General features: G+C 36.5%; 1 protein-coding gene across 4 annotated transcripts in view; it reads right to left on the reverse strand.

Moving 5' to 3' along the window:
- LOC145662003 (uncharacterized) overlaps nucleotides 1-19,265 on the reverse strand; it is a 202,782-nt gene that overhangs the window by 116,641 nt on the left and 66,876 nt on the right. For all 4 annotated transcript variants that reach the window (XM_081727341.1, XM_081727340.1, XM_081727339.1 and 1 more), the window contains exon 11: nucleotides 18,994-19,041. In XM_081727341.1, the coding sequence (XP_081583467.1) occupies nucleotides 18,994-19,041 (48 nt within the window). The remainder of the gene's footprint in view (nucleotides 1-18,993; nucleotides 19,042-19,265) is intronic.

The raw sequence follows: 19,265 nt of genomic DNA on the forward strand, positions 1-19,265 counted from the left end.
TGACGATGCGACTTAGGGGAGGAATTGTGGGGAGAGAAATTAGAAAATCATCAAAAATGACCGACATTAGAATTCAATCTATAGTTTTCGGTGACGATGAGAGAAACAGTGATACATCAGATGCTGTTCCAATCCAAGTTCACCCATAACGGATGTGGATGGGGCGGGTACGACGTAGGGAAGAGGGATAAACATTTAAAAATGTAAAAAAATGACTAATACTAGTGTCGAATCCATAGTTTCAGGAGTAGCTGAGATTAACAGTGACAATTCTGATGCCGTGTGCCACATCACGGAGGCGGAGGAGGGGACTATGTATAATAATGGTCAAAAACGACTAATATTAGTGTCTAATCCATAGTATTCGGGTTCATTCGGATAAACAGTGACATTTCCGTCTCAGTTTAAATCCGAAATGAGCCCCGCAGCTTGCGGAAGAGGGATTAAGAGATGTATAAAAATGATCGAAAATGGTCACTATCAGTGTCAAACTTATGGTTTTCTGGGTCTCTTAGATGAACAGTGATACTTTCGATCCCGTTTAAATCCAAGTTCAAACGCACAACTTGCGGGAGGGGGAGGAAAATATATTTAAAAGTTATCGAAATGACAGATATTCGTAGTGAATCCACAACATTAGGGTCGCTGAGATCAACAGTGACACTTAAGATTCCATGACTCGCAACATGGGGAGGGAGAAATATATAAATGATCAAAAATGACTAATATTAGTATTGCGTCTATAGTTCTTGCTGTCGAGGTGATAAACAGTGACACTTCTCATGCTGTTTAAATCCATTTTCAGCCCCGACACTTGGGGGATAAAGAGGATTGGCATATTAAAATGATCGAAAATGAGCCATGTCAATGTTGCATCCATAATTTTCGGAGTCAATAATATGAACATTAGTACTTATGATGCAGTATAGGTCCAAATTCTACCATACAGCATACAAAGACGTGCGTTTAAATCATTCATTTAAACCCAGCTAAGACGGCAATATATGCGAGTCTTTTTAGGGAGGCAAGTTTTCTTCTTGAAATTATATGCTTGTCACTGATTGTTCGAGACAAGAACACATAGCTTCGGAGCCGACGTACCCGTTACTCCTACTTTGTCTATCTATATAACCACTGATTCTATGCATTATTAAGTACGTATGGTTTTTAATAATTGTGCTGTAAATATCTTTGTGATGTATATGTAAACAGTGTTGAATTCAGACATTTTCACCCGGGGGGAATGTGAATTCCTCGGGGGGAAGGGTTGTTTTTCTGTATTTTTGCAAGAAATCAGCATATTTAACAATTCCATTCGCATGCACATCTTACCTAATATTGAGACTAATTGCTGATAAATATTAAGTGAGAGATTATAATTTAAAAAAAACAATCGTTTAATTTTATCTAAAACATTAAATAAAGACTGGCAAAAATATTTTAGACTAAACTTTAACTGCTATTTACAGTAGTTATTTTTGTTATTATTTCCTATGTTCAGTAGTTACTGTTTGTTACTAATGTAGAAGTTTTCAAAAAGATTTAAATTAACGCAATTTTTTTTTGTCCTAAAACAAACATACATAGGAATATCTTAACAAAAAGTTATTATTTTTCTCACACTTCTGATTCTAAATCAAGCATATTAGCCTTGGTTTCTTCATTGCATACACATCAATAGTTTAGTATATGAAATCTTCAGTAGGATTTTCCACAACTTAGTGCAGTGTCATGGAAAATCAGCGCTTGGGGCGAGAGTGAGAAAATTTTAAAAAGTAAACCCTACTTTTCCTTGATTTTGAGCACTTTTTATTACTTTTTTTCCTTTCATTTTATATATGTGCACATGCCCACATGTGCATATGTGTTTCATTCCTCTCTTTTTTCTTTCCTTCTTTTCTTTTCCTTTTCCCTCCCGAATTTTGCGCCCCTTACTTCGGCGCCCGGGCCGTTGCCCCTCCCCCATTGCACGGCACTGAGTAGGGTCTTCGTCACCTTCAATAGCAATCTTTCACTTATATACTACTATTATATTGATAAATTCTATATAAATCTCTAACCCAGGAGAGATAACTGTTCCTCCCTGATCCCTCTGAATCTCACCCTTTAACTCACTTATTTTTAGTTAAAGAAAGGTGTGTTTACTTTAACAATCGTAAAACACATTTACGTCTGTTACCTCCGATGCGAGAAATGGAATTTAGGCGCTCTATTTCAAATAATGCAAGAACTGTACATTTTCAAGAACTGAATGAAGTCTGCTGATATCAGATATCATATGGAATGATCAAAGCCCTAACTTTCCTTTCCTATCTCAATCTGTGCTAGTGCTACCTACAGTACTAATATATAATATAGGGCGAGAATAGTACCTACTAAAATACAAACCTTTCTTCAACAGTTGAAAATTTCATGTTCTGCCAAACTCGTTCATAGCGTTAAGAAATATAGGTTTTATTGACTATTTTGGTATTCTATCTTAGATGTTAATTGTTTAATATTTATACACAATGGGTCTGCGTCATTTATATGTATATTGAGAGATCGGATTTCGTCTACACGTGCACGGAAAGAGAAGCAAATAATTGGGTGAAGTAATTTCTACATTTTGTGACTGAAATTTTGGAAGTTTCTCCGGGGGGGAATGAATTTTCTTCGGGCGGAACATTCCCCCCGGGCTACCCCCTGAATTCATCCCTGTATGTAAATATATACTAGTATGTGCCTGAATGTGGTTCAAGAAAAGATTATTGCACACACTTTTAAATGATTTCACATAAATTGCTGTTACTGCAAAATGTATGTCACAAAACCATGCTCATAAGCCAATAAAGAATATGGAACAAAATATTTGTAACTAATACAATTTTTTACCATATGCTGCAGAACCTCGACTGCGGTAGTCAATAAAAACTTAATGCGTGTGCTTGAAAAGTAAGTCAAGTACAGTATTGATAAACTATTACAAATCGTGAACTGCACGTAAAATAGCATTTTCAACTATGGAAATGACATGTTGGCTTCTACTAAATAACTTTATTACAATGATTTTTCTACATGTCTATTTGTAACATAATGCTGCCGTAAAACCAGAATATATATCCGATCGTATGTTATTGCACAGAATATTTTCAGAGTAGACTTACTTTTCCCTCCAGTGCTGACATATACTAATAACACCATTTTTCTCCATCGCATCGAAAACTATGCCTTTGCATGTTCCAATTTGCATTTCAAATATTTCCAAATGTATTCTTACAAATTTCTTGAAACTAGCTGTTTCTAGCTTCATAATGGACAGCACAACTTTTACTATAATATAATCATATTGCAATTCTGTGTTGTAGCTGCAACTTGCATTGTAATATGGATAATGATGCAAGAAATCAACAAAAGAATTTATAATGGCAATTTCGAGATTATTTATGAAAAATATTGGGGTAATGTTTTGTGTCCCACAGGATCACTTTTGTGAAATTAAACTATCAATTATATATAATTCTTATGTTTCTACCATACAAACTATATATTATAATTTAAAGACATCCGTTTGAAAATATAATCGATTTGATGCATCCAACGGGTCTAGGTCAAAACCCCCACAGCCAAAACTCCACACTCAAGAAATGTCAAAACGCCCACACGATCGGTCATAACTCCCACACAAATGGACAAATCTCCTAAACGCACGAACGGTCAAAACCTCCACGGGCAAAACTCCCACACTCAAGAAATGTCAAAACGCCCACAAGATAGATCATAAATCCCACACAAATGGACAAATCTCCCAAACGCACGAACCGTCAAAACCCCCACAGGCAAAACTCCCACACTCAAGAAATGTCTAAACGCCCCCACAGCCACACATAGCAAAGGTCATAATCCCCACATAAATGAACATAACTCCCACACAAATGGAGAAAACAGCCACACATAGCAACGGTCATAATCCCCACCTAAATGAACAAAACTCCCACAGAAATGGTCAGAACTCCCACATGCAGAAATTGTCACAACTGCCACACAAATGGACAAAAACCCCACACAATCGGACAAACCCCCCACACTCTGAAGTGATCGTGATTGTACGTCTTTGATGCGGCTCTTTATGACGCCCATTTTAGTGTTTCTGTCATTAGAAAACAGAGCAAGAAGAATAGTTGCAACATCAGTTTAAGTGGAATAAAAATGTTATTAAAAGTAGAAGGGCAAGACATGCAACCAGGATCATTTCAGAGTGTGGGAGATTTGTCGGATTGTTTGGGGGTATTGTCCATTTGTGTGGCAGGTGTGACGATTTCTGTATGTGGGAGTTTTGTCCATTGGTGTGGGGATTTTGTCAATTTATGTGGGGATTGTGACCGTTGCTATGTTTGGGAGTTTTGTCCATTTGTTTGGGAGTTATGACCGTTGGAGGTTATGACCGATTACCAGTGTGGAGGTTTTGGCTGTGGGAGTTATGACAGTTCGTGCATTTTGGAGATTTGTCCATTTGTGTGGGAGCTATTATAACGAAATACTTTAGTTTGTATAATATTTACCTGTACCGTGGGCAAAAAGTGCTCATAAATATGTAATATACTTAGTAGAATGTTCATTTTAAATTAACAAAAAAGAAGAATGTTTTTAATATATATGTAAGAGATTATTATGGGATAGTTGTGGCTATATACATGTTATGTGTTGACTTAGTCAAGTGAATTTATGTATTTCACGGTTTTAAAAAGGAATATTTAAGACATATCAAGTAATAAAGGTGAGGCTAATGATCTTTGAATATCTGAGTTGATTCTTGCATAAAGAAAAGTTATTATCGCTTCGTAACTTATATTTTACCAGACGGACCAGGTTGACGACGCTTTTCTATAGTGTCGTTATAAAAATTTGGTTTACCAAACCCGGGATCTTTTGAAAATTCAGTTCCCGAAGAAGGAAAGTAGGGCTGAATTTACTTGGATATTACCATTTATGAATACGAACTTAACCGTATTACGAAGCGGTAAGGTCATCAAAAGAAAAATGGATAGTGAAATAGTGCAACAGGAATCTAATACCAGTAATCCAGGTGAAATTAGTGCAACACCAAGTTTGTCATCTGAGGATCGACTTTTGTTAGCTGTGCAGCGACAAATTATGCAAATGACGACTGAGATAAAACAAACCATGGAACAGAAGCTCAATGAATCTAACAAGACCATGGAACAGAAGTTCTATGAAGCTAACCAGACCATGGAACAGAAGATAGAACTGAAATTTAATGAAGCTAGCAAGCAGTATGAAGAATTAAGTAAACGAATAGAACGGATAGAACTGAAATCAGACGATACGAAACAAACAATCGTCCAGGTGATGAACGACATATCCTCGCAGTTTGAAGAGAAGTTAAAAAGGTTAGCCGATGAGTGTCAAGAAAAGCACGATCATCAAAATCATGAAATCTGTGCTGTAAAAAAGGATTTAACGTTAATAGAATCTTCCGTTAAACATCAAAAGATCCAGTTGGCTACTATGCAGGAAGAAATTAAAACGTTACAGGCTAGAGACACCATTTATCGCAATAATCTGGGCAGTGATCGCTTCGAGTTTCCCCAATCACCGGATATAAATACGCCTTCGCCGGAATCTGAGGAGGATATTATATTAGAGGAAAATTGTCCGAAGATCACTGATGAACGAAATATAAATGGTATCATGACACAGCACGTTACGGACCGGAACAATCACACCACAAGAACAAGGAGTGAGAAAAGAAAGGTAAAGCTAAGTGTCAAGATGAGCGAAATCAAAGCCATGAGTAAATTTAGTGGTAAGTGCAATGAAAATGCTAGTTCTTTCTTAGAGAAGTTCCAAGACGAATGCAGTATAATGTCTATCGACCGATCACAATACATGAAATTAATACCCCATGTATTACTCCCACCTTGTTCCTTATGGTTTAAGGCAATACGTGATCACATTAGTACATATGAGGAATTTAAAGCGGCATTGATCGCGAATTACGAAAATGACTTTTTGCTGGCAAACAGAGATGCCACTCTTAGAAATCAACATTTCAATCCTCGATTGCACAAATCTATTGTAGAGTTTGTTATAAATGTCTATAATGAATTAAAGGTTGTTAATCCCTTGCAAACGGAATCAAGAATAATTGCATCGATTCGCAATTTGCTTCCATTTAAATTACAGCAGATCTTATTTTCCACACAGTGTATGAGTTTCAGTCATTTATTAATGCTTGTACAATGCTATGAAACTCAATACCATGCTATGAATCTAACACAATCAGGAATGGGTAAAAATAAGAATAATTCAGATCATTTGGTCCCTGTTCGGAATTTGAATATCCGAAGTGTGAATAATAATGAACCGAACCTAAGACGAGTATACTCTAGCAATCAAAATGAACAAAATAGACAAGGTTATGTAGGGAATCCGCCTAACCTAATCAACCGAAGTAGACACAAAAATAATAGAAATACATGTCGAAATCCTAGAGATGCTATCAATCCTATGTATAGACATAATCATTGTTCACGAGATGGTACTTCGTATCCAAATTCAAATCACGATGAAAGACATGTACAACCTAATGTAGAACCTAACCACGATTGTGCGGTACAATGCACTTTATTAGATTCATATGACAGTGTGAATGTAACATGAGTACCGTTAACGAAATTAGGTTAAACCCATGTTGGTTATAGATTCTTGTGAATTTTCGTTTTAAAGTTTGTGTTAATATTAATAATGAAAACGATGGTTATAAATATTTGAAATGCATCTAGTTAAAGAGTTAGTAGCACCCAACATTCTTGATCAAATAAATAAGAAAGAAAAATAACAATAATAATGAAAAATGTGTTTATTTAATAACAAAAAGGTGTCTTTTGTTTCTGTAAAATAAATTTATTTACTTCCATTTGATTATTCAAACGTAGGTTATGTTTAATTTTTATTCTTTCTTATTAATGCGAAGAATCATAATTCAATTTATAATTAGTTAAAGGCAAAAAAAAAATTACTTTATATCAGATTGATTTGTGTTTAATTGTCAAAGATTATGTTAAGAATAAGATCCATTCTATAAAATCAATTATTCAATAACTACCTTGAATGAAATTCTTCTTTATTTATGACATCTTAGTGCTACTATGTATACATTACAATTGCAACATCTAACTTATTTGTTATACAATGCGCCCGAAAAGAACAAATATTATTTGTCACATCATCGTTTGTAATAATGATCGAAACTAGTAATCTTGATAATTTGTGTTTCACCCTCGTTAATTATATTCCTAAGCGACGATGTTTTTTTTTAATGATAAAGAATAAATAATAATGTAATAAAAGAGAAATATTAATGAAATCAAAGATTTATTGTAAATGTATTTATGTGAATGATAATAACTAATATTTTTATATATATATGAGGGTTAACCAAAAAAAATAATGAAGATATATACGAGGTGTGATCAAAATATAAAGAACATATGTAATGTACGAACATTAATCTAATCAGACCAGTGGTTCTTGAATATAAAAGCCAAGCCTACTCATGACTTTTATATTCAGTCCCTTTGGCGGGCGACATTTTCTATAACGAAATACTTTAGTTTGTATAATATTTACCTGTACCGTGGGCAAAAAGTGCTCATAAATATGTAATATACTTAGTAGAATGTTCATTTTAAATTAACAAAAAAGAAGAATGTTTTTAATATATATGTAAGAGATTATTATGGGATAGTTGTGGCTATGTACATGTTATGTGTTGACTTAGTCAAGTGAATTTATGTATTTCACGGTTTTAAAAAGGAATATTTAAGACATATCAAGTAATAAAGGTGAGGCTAATGATCTTTGAATATCTGAGTTGATTCTTGCATAAAGAAAAGTTATTATCGCTTCGTAACTTATATTTTACCAGACGGACCAGGTTGACGACGCTTTTCTATAGTGTCGTTATACTATGACCGATTCTGTGGGCGTTTTGACATTTATTGTGTGGGAGTTTTGGCTGTGGGGGTTATGACCGTTCGTGTATTTGGGAGATTTGTCCATTTGTGTGGGGGTTATGAACGTTTGTGTGGGTGTTTTGACATTTCTTGAGTGTGGAGGTTCTGGCTGTGGGAGTTTTGACCTGTTCCCCATCCGACCTGCAAATAGAAGGATATTTTAATAATTGCTTATAGAGAGGTTGTTCAGTCTACATTTGGCCAATTTCGACTTGCCTAAAAATTTAGAAGAATCCACGACACCAGCTCCGCAAGTGCTCGATGTGTTCCCTTGGTTCCTAGCAATGGCTTGACAGACTAATTTCCACTGTAATAGGCTTCTCTGCAGAACTGGCAGGGGAATATTGTCCAATTCCCTTTGCAAAGCTTTCCAAAGTCCTTCCACAGTTGTCACACACCGTTTCCCAAAGCCCGCTTCAGCAATGCAAATCCAAATAGTTCATACGACCTGCATCTGCAGACTTAACAGGTACCTCATTGAATGGTATCACCTGTATACCACTTGCCTCCTCCACCCCCCTGTAGACTGCGAGTCACGATCGTGAAGTATGTGATGAGGCCTTGTTCATGTGAATGCGCATCAGACTGACGTCATTTCCGTACATTGTTGAAATCTTATGCTCGTAGATCGGCCGCATGATCTGCTCCTCGAAATACTGCGAATTGCTTTTGCAATTCTTCACCACCCTACAAATCTTTAGTTCCCTTCGGTAACAGTAGTCAGTAACGACCATGGACCTTTTTGGGAACGATTCTTTACAGACATGGACTCACCTTCTGAAGTTCTTGGCGCCTTTCTCTCTGTACACGATGGCTTTCGGTTTGCCGCAGTCAGAAAGGTAAATCGATGCTTCATCGAGCGTTACGAAGTACGTCCACCTTTCATTTGCGAGGTGACGTTCGTACAGTTTCCGGGCGTTACGCTTTCGTTCCTTTCTGTGGGCATTAGTGAGAAGATGGCTTTTTCCTGCTTGAGTTGATGGTGTAATGTCTGGCTCACAGTCCCCAAAGACACGTTAAGACGATTAGCCATACACCTTTGCGTTGGCGAAGGTTCTTGCATTAACATTTTGAGAAAGATTCCTCTGCATGGTGCAGGTGGCCTTGGTGCATTCCCGCTACCTATGCAACTTCGTTGGTGATCCAAATTGTGTAGTTTTGTTGCCCTTGTAGTTTTTAATAACATATTTTTATTCCATTTAAACTGATTTTGCATTCATTCTTCTTGCAGTGTTTACTAATGACAGAAACACTAAATTGGGCGTCATAAACAGCCGCAACAAAGCCTCTTCAAAACTGGCTTAGTTTGGGCGGCATTTTGCTCACAGAGCGGAAACCCACACACTTGGAAACAAATTTAACACAACACTCACAACAATGGTAATGTTTTGTGCGTTATTTTCGTCCGCGCGGAAAAACAACTCCGTTCTCAGTAAGCCACTGTATAACACTGCATGACGCCAAGAGCCAGGTAGGGTGAGCCCATTCTGCCCGGGAGGGGGAAGGAACGAAATCGGCCAAACGTAGGCTGAACAACCTCTGTATTTTGGCAAGAACCAAGTCAGTATCTATAAAATGCTTGGATATAATTGTAAAAAATATGTTGTACAATATCAAAAATTCTTGATAAACAAGTATTTATTACACAAAAATATAATTCATGGGAAAATAAGGCTCCTAATAAAATTTGCAGTGTTAATAGTCTTTTAGCTTAACTATATAGGACATAATTCTGATACGCAAAAATAGATGTTTCGTTTAATCTCATATCTGGAAATACATATGGGCACTATTATCTTCTTACAGGACAGATATGACAACTTATGAGCAAATTTGTAGAACAGATCGGAAGGCATAAAACTATTAATAGTTAAATTAAAAATATACTATTCTAGAATCTTTCTAAAATACCAGTTCACTGCACTGGTAGGAAATGTATAGTCGAAATAAGTGTTAAGTATATTTCAAGGGCCTTTCTCCTTGCAATTTTCATATGAATAAAAGTGGAATAAGAAAGATATTCAGTTTGAGCAAAATGAGAAGTTTGTTCTAAAGTGCATTTCCTAGGCTGTATCCGTTATTCTGTTAAATAGATTTAATGTTCCTTCTTATTTTAAGATATTGTATATCAAAGTGAGTTCATTAATGATAAAAGATAGATCAAAATGATAATTATTTTTAAAAAATCGGCATTTACAACCTTACGTCGTTTACGACTGCAAAATCGGATTTTAAAATATTCATGTAAAAGCTCCTAATCCTTTCTAAGAACAAAATGTGTTAAAATACTTTATTACGTTGCGTTTTACTAAAACAAGACATTTATATTCAAAGTTTTATCAGGGTAGCACGATACGTAAACTTTCATTATATGTCTACTCACTCTCATAAGAGATGGATTTTAGTAAAAGAACTGTGATCGAAACTTTTATTTTGAATAGTGGCACTTTCGGAAGTTAATTTCAGTATTTACAGTGCTCTTCCGTAACGATAACACATATAAAGTAGGCGAAATTTATGAATATTACAAAATTATTATAAAATTAGTTCTCATGAGATTTTCACATAGGCTTTTCGAAAATGCAGGGGGATGTCTCTAAATCTCTTGAAAGCAATGAACATACATTCAGGATTGATCTCCGTACACTATTTGTGTAGCAAAATTTGAGATCCCTAGTAATATAGCCGTCAGTGATTCAAATCTGTAAATGCCTTAGGACAGAAAAAAACATGTATTTTTCAACATAAGCACACAAGAAGGCCGTAATTTATCCACGTGTTCTGTAGCGTACGTGCACAGACGACAGGGCAATTGAAAAAAAAATAACAAAAGTAAAAGGATAGTATAAAAGAAGTTAATAATATAAGAAAGTACGATTATATTAATCCTAGCATGAAGCTCACTGTCAGACACTTTAGGTTATCCAGCTACTGTTGCTTTCGGATAAGCTAGAATAGTGTCACTGCCTAATAGTTAGATTGTATATATTTCTCCTTAGAAATTGAACAGGAAAACAATCATTTGTACTGCTGTTAGTAATAATTCTCTAAATTTCACAAATATAGTACGACATAACGTTGAAACATATTGTACTATGAGATTATCTACTTTCCTAATTTTCTGTATTTTTCGTTTTACTTTTCAACTTACTAAAAATAATTGAACGTACTCTTGGGCAATTAATATATAAATATTTACCTGAGTTCTTTAATAGTTTGAAAGTTATTACACAATAGCGGATTTTTAAAACGGATAATTTAATTTTCTTTTTACTATTGTACAAAAATATTCCGGAATCTTTAAATGACATTTTTTCAATGGAGCATGAATGGTCGTCTTGGGATACGATTACGATGAGAGAGGTCATCGTGAATCTAAATCTATGTATCAAAAATAAAACAGTAACAGGTTGTTTTCCATTATAAAATAATATCAAATATTATCTGTATTGTTACGTAATTGGAATGTCAACATTGTTTCACAAATGTATGATGCAATCTATTATTGTTATCCTTTAAGAAATTAAGAAATTAAATCATATCAGTTTATAGAAACGTTTGGAACACGTCTCAAAACTACAACATTGAAATTATATTATAATGCAACCACGTACCAAGAAACCACTTGGTTTCAATGCTACACTTCTTGGTCTATGCCAGAGATATAACTATAGGCAAGAGGACATAAAGACGTCATGAGCCTTGCATTCACTTCCTATTTCCTGAAAAAAAAAATTGTTTCTTCATTCAGATTCAATTCCAGAATTTGCAACAGGCTTCGATTGGAACTGTATCCATAACAGTTCCAAATTAATTGTTTGATTTCCTATCAATCTTAAATGTAATGATTTTGCAGATATATTGTAATTATATACATACTCTTTCTTGCCTTATTTGCTGACAAACCTTCCGTAGAATAAATTGTTTGTAACAAATACTTTTTATTTACGTAAATGGATCTGATGGATGGAGACGAAATTTGATTTCTCAATAACATATTATCTGCATGTTCTTTAATAACTAGGGACATTCCCCTTTTGAAAGTTTTATCCACTGATAAACACTGATAAACAGCAATACTTAAATTACAGCATTGTATTTCGACGACATTCAATCACATCACGTTTCGACCATATTCGGTCCTAACTTACAGAGCATATTCTCATCCAATGGCTAGTCTTGTTCAGTAATGACCCTCTAAGATAATTCCTGAAGATTAGACTTACTTTGTCGAAAGAATACGATTCTTACGTAAATGTGCGCTCTATATGAGGAGGAGGAGAAGGAGGTGCGTGGAGAATTATCCGATAGCTTTTGAGTGTTCAAATTACACTTTTCTTAATTTCACATAGACGTAAACATAATTTTATTAAAACTAACTATATTATTTTTTTTCGTCGTCCCATTTAAAGGGTTGTGCCCTTTCTTCGGGAAAGGGCTGTAATGTAGAGCAATTGTCTCTATGGAAATGTAGGTGGTCTAAGGGTTGTCAGGTTTATTATTTCTTTATTGACCACGTCAATATTAAACATACATGGATTGAAATGATTCCAGGAGAATATATATATATATATATATATATATATATATATATATATATATATATATATATATATATATATATAACACAAGCAGGTTAATGGCTAGAAGTGAATATTGGCAGTTATTACATAAACACAAATTATGAGAGGAAAAGAAAGTTGAGGGCTGCTGTAAGAAAATGAACAAATGTAATGAGTGAATGAAATGCAGTGCTTTGGACGTCACATCACAAGGTTATGTTAGTTAAGACGAATGAAGTTATCTTCTGTTCCTGGGGCGATTCAGGAACTGATGAAGACGAAGGAGGCTCTTGTTAATCGGTATTACTGTGCATATGATGGATAGATATGAGATGAAAGTTCATGCGGTCGGTATATTGTATAGATTTCGGGGTCCAATATGTCATCATCTAACTGTAAATGATATAATGTCATGAAGTGTTGGAGAGGGGTGTCAATGAAAGTTGGTGGTGTATCGTTGGCACGATCGTAGCGGAGTATATTAAGTATCATAGGATGGGGTTGTGCCATACGTTTGCTGATGTAACGTATACGAAGTTGATCGAGGTGCGTTAATAATGTCGGGAAATCGATCATCTCATAAAGTAAACGTGTTGGATGAGGTAGGCTTATGCGCTATGCTAGGTGTATAGAATGGCGTTCTAGTATAGCAAGTTTTTGATAGAATTTTAGGGACGCAGATGCCCAGGCTGTATGCCCATAGGTAAATGTACTCCGCATGAAGGTTTTATATGTATTGAGAACGGTATGTGGCCTTAATCCCCAAGTTGTGCCCACTAATCGTTTGAGAAGATTAAGTCGATTTTGCGCTTGACCTATGAGTTTGGTGAGATGTGGAGTCCAGGTAAGATGAGTGTCAAAAATTACACCGGGATATGTAATAATACTTGATACTGGAATAGGCGTAAGATAGGCGAAATAGATTCTGGTTTCGATGTACTCGTGAACGACGTCGTCGTGGTAAGAAAACTATGGTTTGTGTTTTGCAAGAGTTAATATTTAACCTCCAAACATGACACCATCGCGCAAATGCGTCTATAGCTACTAGCATGTTTTTATTAAGAGATCGTGTCGTCATCAAACTGAAATATTGTGGTGTTATTAGGAATAACAAGATCAGCGACGTACAGTAAGTATAAAAGAGGAGATAATGATGAGCCTTGTGGTACACCAGATTGCAGCAAGATAGGATGTGATAGCGTTCCATTGATTGAGATATAAGTTAGTCGTCCTATTAAGAAGGAGTGTATGAATCGGATGTACGAAGTTCGCAGGAGATATTTACGAAGTTTATATAGTAAGCCAGGGTGCCAAACTTTGTCAAAAGCCTTTTCCAAATCAAATATTACAAGGCACGAAGGAAAACCTATTGATTGTAAATAGCTGTGAGGAGACGGAATAATTGATCTTGAGTACTAAAATTTCGTCGAAATCCAGGTTGATGTAGTGGAAGAAGATTATGTGAGAGAAGATGGCCTTGCATGCGAGGGACAAGGATTAATTCCTAGATTTTGCAGAGACAGCTAATAAGGTGAATAGGACGATAGGGTGTAACTTCTGATGGAGGTTTCTTTGGTTTAGGAAAGAGAAGCACTTTTGAGTATTTCCAGTCGAGTGGAATATATCCAGTTCGCAGAATAAAGGTATAAATTGTGCTAAGAAAGAGTAGAAAAGAGTGAGGCGCTTGTCTGATGATTACATATGTAACAGAGTCAAATCCTGGTGCAGTATTCCATTTACCTTTAAGTGTATTAGTAACAGTTTCTGGTTGAATCGGCATGGTTAGAGGATTATTTGGTTCTAAATCATGATCAGCACACGGACGAAAGAAAGGAGAAGCTGCATCGGTATGTCGGCTTATAGTTGTTTGCAAGCGATCTGGTGTATGCCAACCGGGTAGAGGTGTAAAGATATCTTGAAAATAAGAAGCAAAAATATTAGCGTTTTCTGCATCCATAAGGACTGCTTGATGATTATGAACAATGGGGTAAGGCGTACGAGAAACTCTACCTGTTAATTGATGGAACTTGCGCCAATATTTTGTAGGATGTGTTTCATTAGCTAGTGTTTTGCAAGTTTGAATCCAGTGGCGTCTCTTGAAAGCAACGATATAATTGTGAGTGATCTTTAGGTACTGGCGATGAAGTTGAAGAGCTTCAAGATTACCCGTAGCAAGATATTCACGGAAAACTCTCCGGGATGCTGAAAGAAATGGGAAATATTGCGGAGGTAAGTTAGGTTTGTGTACCTGAACTTCGATTGTTGGAATGGAACGTTGTGCTGCGTCTTGAAGGGCTGTAGTAAGTTCTGTGATAGTTCAATCGAGTTAATATTGCGTACTAGGCATTGTAAGCGTAGTTACGGCAATGTCTAAGTCGGTGCAATATTGTTCCCAATTTGCCCTTTGGTAGCAGTAGACCTTCTGAGGAGGAGGCTTCGGCTGAGTGTTCGCAGAAAAATGAAGTTCGAATTTGATGGGGACATGGTCGCTACCTATGGAGTCAAGTACAGATATGTGAATAGACTGAGATTGTGAAGATGAAGTTATGACTACATCAGGAGTAGTGTGACTGATAGGACGTGTAGGTTTTGGTAAAGTATCAAATTCAGCTCGTGTTTCATTCCGAACAAAATCGAGAAAGTTGTCTTTGTCACGTTGGAAACGGCTATGAAAATTGAGGTCGGCTATGATAATGTAATGCCGGAAGTTGGTATCAATATAGCGGAAGAAGTCATAGCTGAAAGCTCTGCCTGGACGATAGTAAATAGTAACAAATGTAACTGATTTGCCTCTAAAATAAATTGTCGTGATTTTATGTTTACGAAGGTGAAGAGCAGGTGGAACAGTATCTGCACGATAAGCAAGACTTTGCCCAATACCAATAGCTGTGCCTCCGTAGAGACGTGGTCCAGTTGGGGCGTCGTGTCGAAGTAAGTGATAATTCGGTATATAGCATGATAAATATGGTGCAAGGTAAGTTTCATTAAGAGGAAATGCGGCAATTTATTCCTCCTTGAGGAGCTGTGTAAAGAGCAGTTGGTGCGTCAACAGTGATCGTATGTTAAGGAAAAGTAAATTGTAACTCATAATAAAAGTGAATATAAATCCGTAGGTAGAGTTGTCCATATCAACATAAAGTTCAAGTGGTTGGATTTGAAAATGCACTGTTGGTCCGGAATACGTTGCATGTAGTTGTAGATTAACCCTTAAGTACTATGGACGATAAGAATCACGTAACTACTATGGAACGGTCTGTCAGACCGCATTGTTGTTGCACATTTTCTGAATAGTAGTTTCATTGCATATTTTTAAAAATGATATCCTACATATCTTAGTTGCTTATAGAAAAATAAAACAGTAATTTCACGATGTAAAGAAAGCTTTATACTTTAAAATAATGAGAAAGAGAACATGGTGAAAACTTGCAACAATGCTTTCATTGTTATTCTAAAATTATAATTGTTGAAATATTCAATTTTTCCCCGTTTTTATGTAATCAAAATAACACTAATTTAAAATGCATTGTTCTTATAGATGCATTAATAATAAAAAATACAGTAAAAACGGAGAGAAAGACATCTAATTTAAAAAGACATTTAGCTTTTCTAAACTTACAGGAAAGTACTGTTATAGATGTACTCTTACATTTTTTGTAGTGAAAAGGTAATGAATAAAACTTATTTTTAGTTCTTATATGATAAAGAAAGTAAAGAAAATGCGTTTCGCCGGGAAAGAAAGTACCGGACTAACTTTTCTGACAGCATGCACTTTCTTCAGGTAGGCACTTATATCTTTTTTATTCTGCACTGCAAGGAAATCGGTAGAACACACCGCTGACACGAATGAATATCTTTGATTTCCGCTTACAACTCAGTTGACAGAAGACTATGTTTTCCTTTTCAACTCCTTGTGCGCGATGGTGGGAAACTCACTTTCAAGCTGTAGTATGCGCTCAGCTCCGGACTAACTTTTCTGACAGCATGCACTTTCTTCAGGTAGGCACTTATATCTTTTTTATTCTGCACTGCAAGGAAATCGGTACAACACACCGCTGACACGAATGAATATCTTTGATTTCCGCTTACAACTCAGTTGACAGAAGACTATGTTTTCCTTTTCAACTCCTTGTGCGCGATGGTGGGAAACTCACTTTCAAGCTGTAGTATGCGCTCAGCTCACGTGGCAGATATCCGATGAACAATCTACGTTCTATGTGAGGCCTAACAATTCCTTTTGCCAACATTTTCATGAAATCAAGTTTTGTCATCACTGCGGACTTAGCGTGGAATTAATGCAAGACAAACGCATTAACACCACACGCAACATCCACCAGCATAAAGAAAATTGTCAATGGCCATCGTCTTGTTCGACGAAATGATATGTAAACTATACATTTATTGTCTAGAGTATCGTCTCCACCTTTAGTCATGTTACAAGATATGATTATTTCAGGTTTTCCAGTCTCTGGGTCATCATTTGATGTGTGGTGCAAGACGTGCCACACGGTAGGACACAAAACTGCTAATAATCAGTAGATAACGAAATACAACTGATCAGCAAAATACTCACGTAACTACTATAGTACGTCTGTGAGACCGCTCGACCCCTCCAGAGCAGCACACAGGGTATCAATTACAACACGAACTTCAGAATACGTAACCATTTGCTAGACAGGAAGGTAGACGAAAAGATCCACTTGTAGTAGTGAGACTGTCGAAAATATAATGATATGAAAAGTCATAGCGGTCTGAGAGACGGTCCATAGTACTTACGGGTTAAATAACAGTTTGGCTTCATGCATGATTTGAATTAGAATATGGTCGCGAAGCAATGGGTGGGTGTTCTGTAGTGAAATAGTGAGAAAACGAAGTAGATCTTCGACAGCAACTGGATGGCGCAATGAATTTACTGGTAGAGTTGGTGCATCGAATGAACGTATGGGGACGAGTTCAGGCTTAGCTGGATTACGCTGAGGCTTAGCTTTACATTTATAGCTTTACGTTGGGTGACGTTCAGAACATGGATCAAAACGTGGTGGTTCTTGAACGTTTGGACAGTTCTTTTGTAGGATGTTCACGCGAACAATAGCCACATTTGAAGTTGTTTGTGCCTTCAGCTGTTGGGTATGAATTATACTGTTGACATTTCTCGCAGCGAACAGGCATAGGTGCTGGCGTGCGAGATGGCTCAAGCGTATATTTGTGTCTATAGGTATATGCGCCCTTGGATAGAAGTTGATCAATCAGCTCTTGTTGATTAGTCAGCACTCGTACAAAATAAGTTGGTCCCAGGTAGTTCTTGATCCTAATACAACGCTTTATAGGTAGCCCTTCCTGATGGAATTCAGCAAGAATTTCATCAGTAAGATCAGGTTCTACACCACGAATAACTACAGACAGCATAGGATGTCGCCGTGGTGGAGGAGGAGTTTTGGTTTACTCGGTTGTAAAGTAGAAATCTTTGCTTTTGTCCCAATAATTTCATTGGTTGCCCTGTTGCGAACATGCGGGGCGAAATTTCGGGTAGTGGATTCAAACTGATGGCGCGGCGTATCTTCACAATTTTACGGATCTCAGGACGAGGGACGTACTTGACTAATTGCTGGAAGACAGCACGAACAGTGTCATACTTCTGATCATAGTCGGTTACCAAGAAGTTGTACACGGGATCTGACTGGTATTGCTGACGATGATTATCGGCAGAAGTGGATGCCCAATCCATACAATGGCTGTCACTTGTAGGCTGATTAATATTCGAAGTAATTCGCTGCTTGTTCGCCATCAGAGAAAGATCGAGAACGAATTCTATGTCCTTTAGTGATGCAGTCAGCGTAGGTAGACGAAGGAATAGAGTTACGGTCTGAACGAGGTGGTCCAGTAACAGTTCTTGGCTGCGTCTTTTGGCGACCGTTAGGTCCGATGTTAAGTGGTGGAGGTTGTAATCTTAAATCCTGACCGAGATTCGTAGATCCGTTAACATTGCCAGTGTCTGTCCTCGTGATACAGTAGCCGAGGGCCGAAACCCAGATGAAGATACAAAAATGAAAAAGATGTTAGATGAAGTTCAAAAAACAGGACACTCTCCGAAAGTGAAAACTGTCCAAGATCCCTAAGTGCTGTAATTGTGGTATGCTCGCAAGTACGTATGCTATGCTTGGTCCTCGCTGGCACAGTAACTGACACAAGAGAGGTTAGGTTTCTGTGTAAGGTATGAATGATTACATTTTATTCCAAATTTAATATATTATAATATTTATCTTGTATTAGCTGTGAGAAATAACATTTCATACAAGTTAATGCAGTTTATTTCATATCAAAAACTCTCTCTCTCTCTCTCTCTCTCTCTCTTTCTCGCTGTATATATACTTGATTTTGTCACTAATTCTCTTGTTTGGAATTTGCATGTTACATACCTGTTCGTGTGACTCCGCTGCTGGTACATAACGAAGCACAAATGGGGGCTGAAAATAAAAAAGATATATATTAGGGTGGTCCAAAAAATCAACTTACGAATTTTAATCTGGGTCATTCATTCCTTTATTCCTATGAGGCCAACAAACAAAACTACTAAATATTAACGCTCTACCGTATGTTTAAGTACTCGCTCAAGGTTGATAATTTTTAATGTACTTAGGTAATATTCGTTACAACGTAATAAAATTATATCATATTCCATAGTCACTTT

The sequence above is a fragment of the Thermobia domestica genome, chromosome 10 (genome assembly GCF_964235325.1).
Source record: "Thermobia domestica chromosome 10, izTheDome1.hap1.1, whole genome shotgun sequence".
Lineage (NCBI taxonomy): Eukaryota > Metazoa > Arthropoda > Insecta > Zygentoma > Lepismatidae > Thermobia > Thermobia domestica.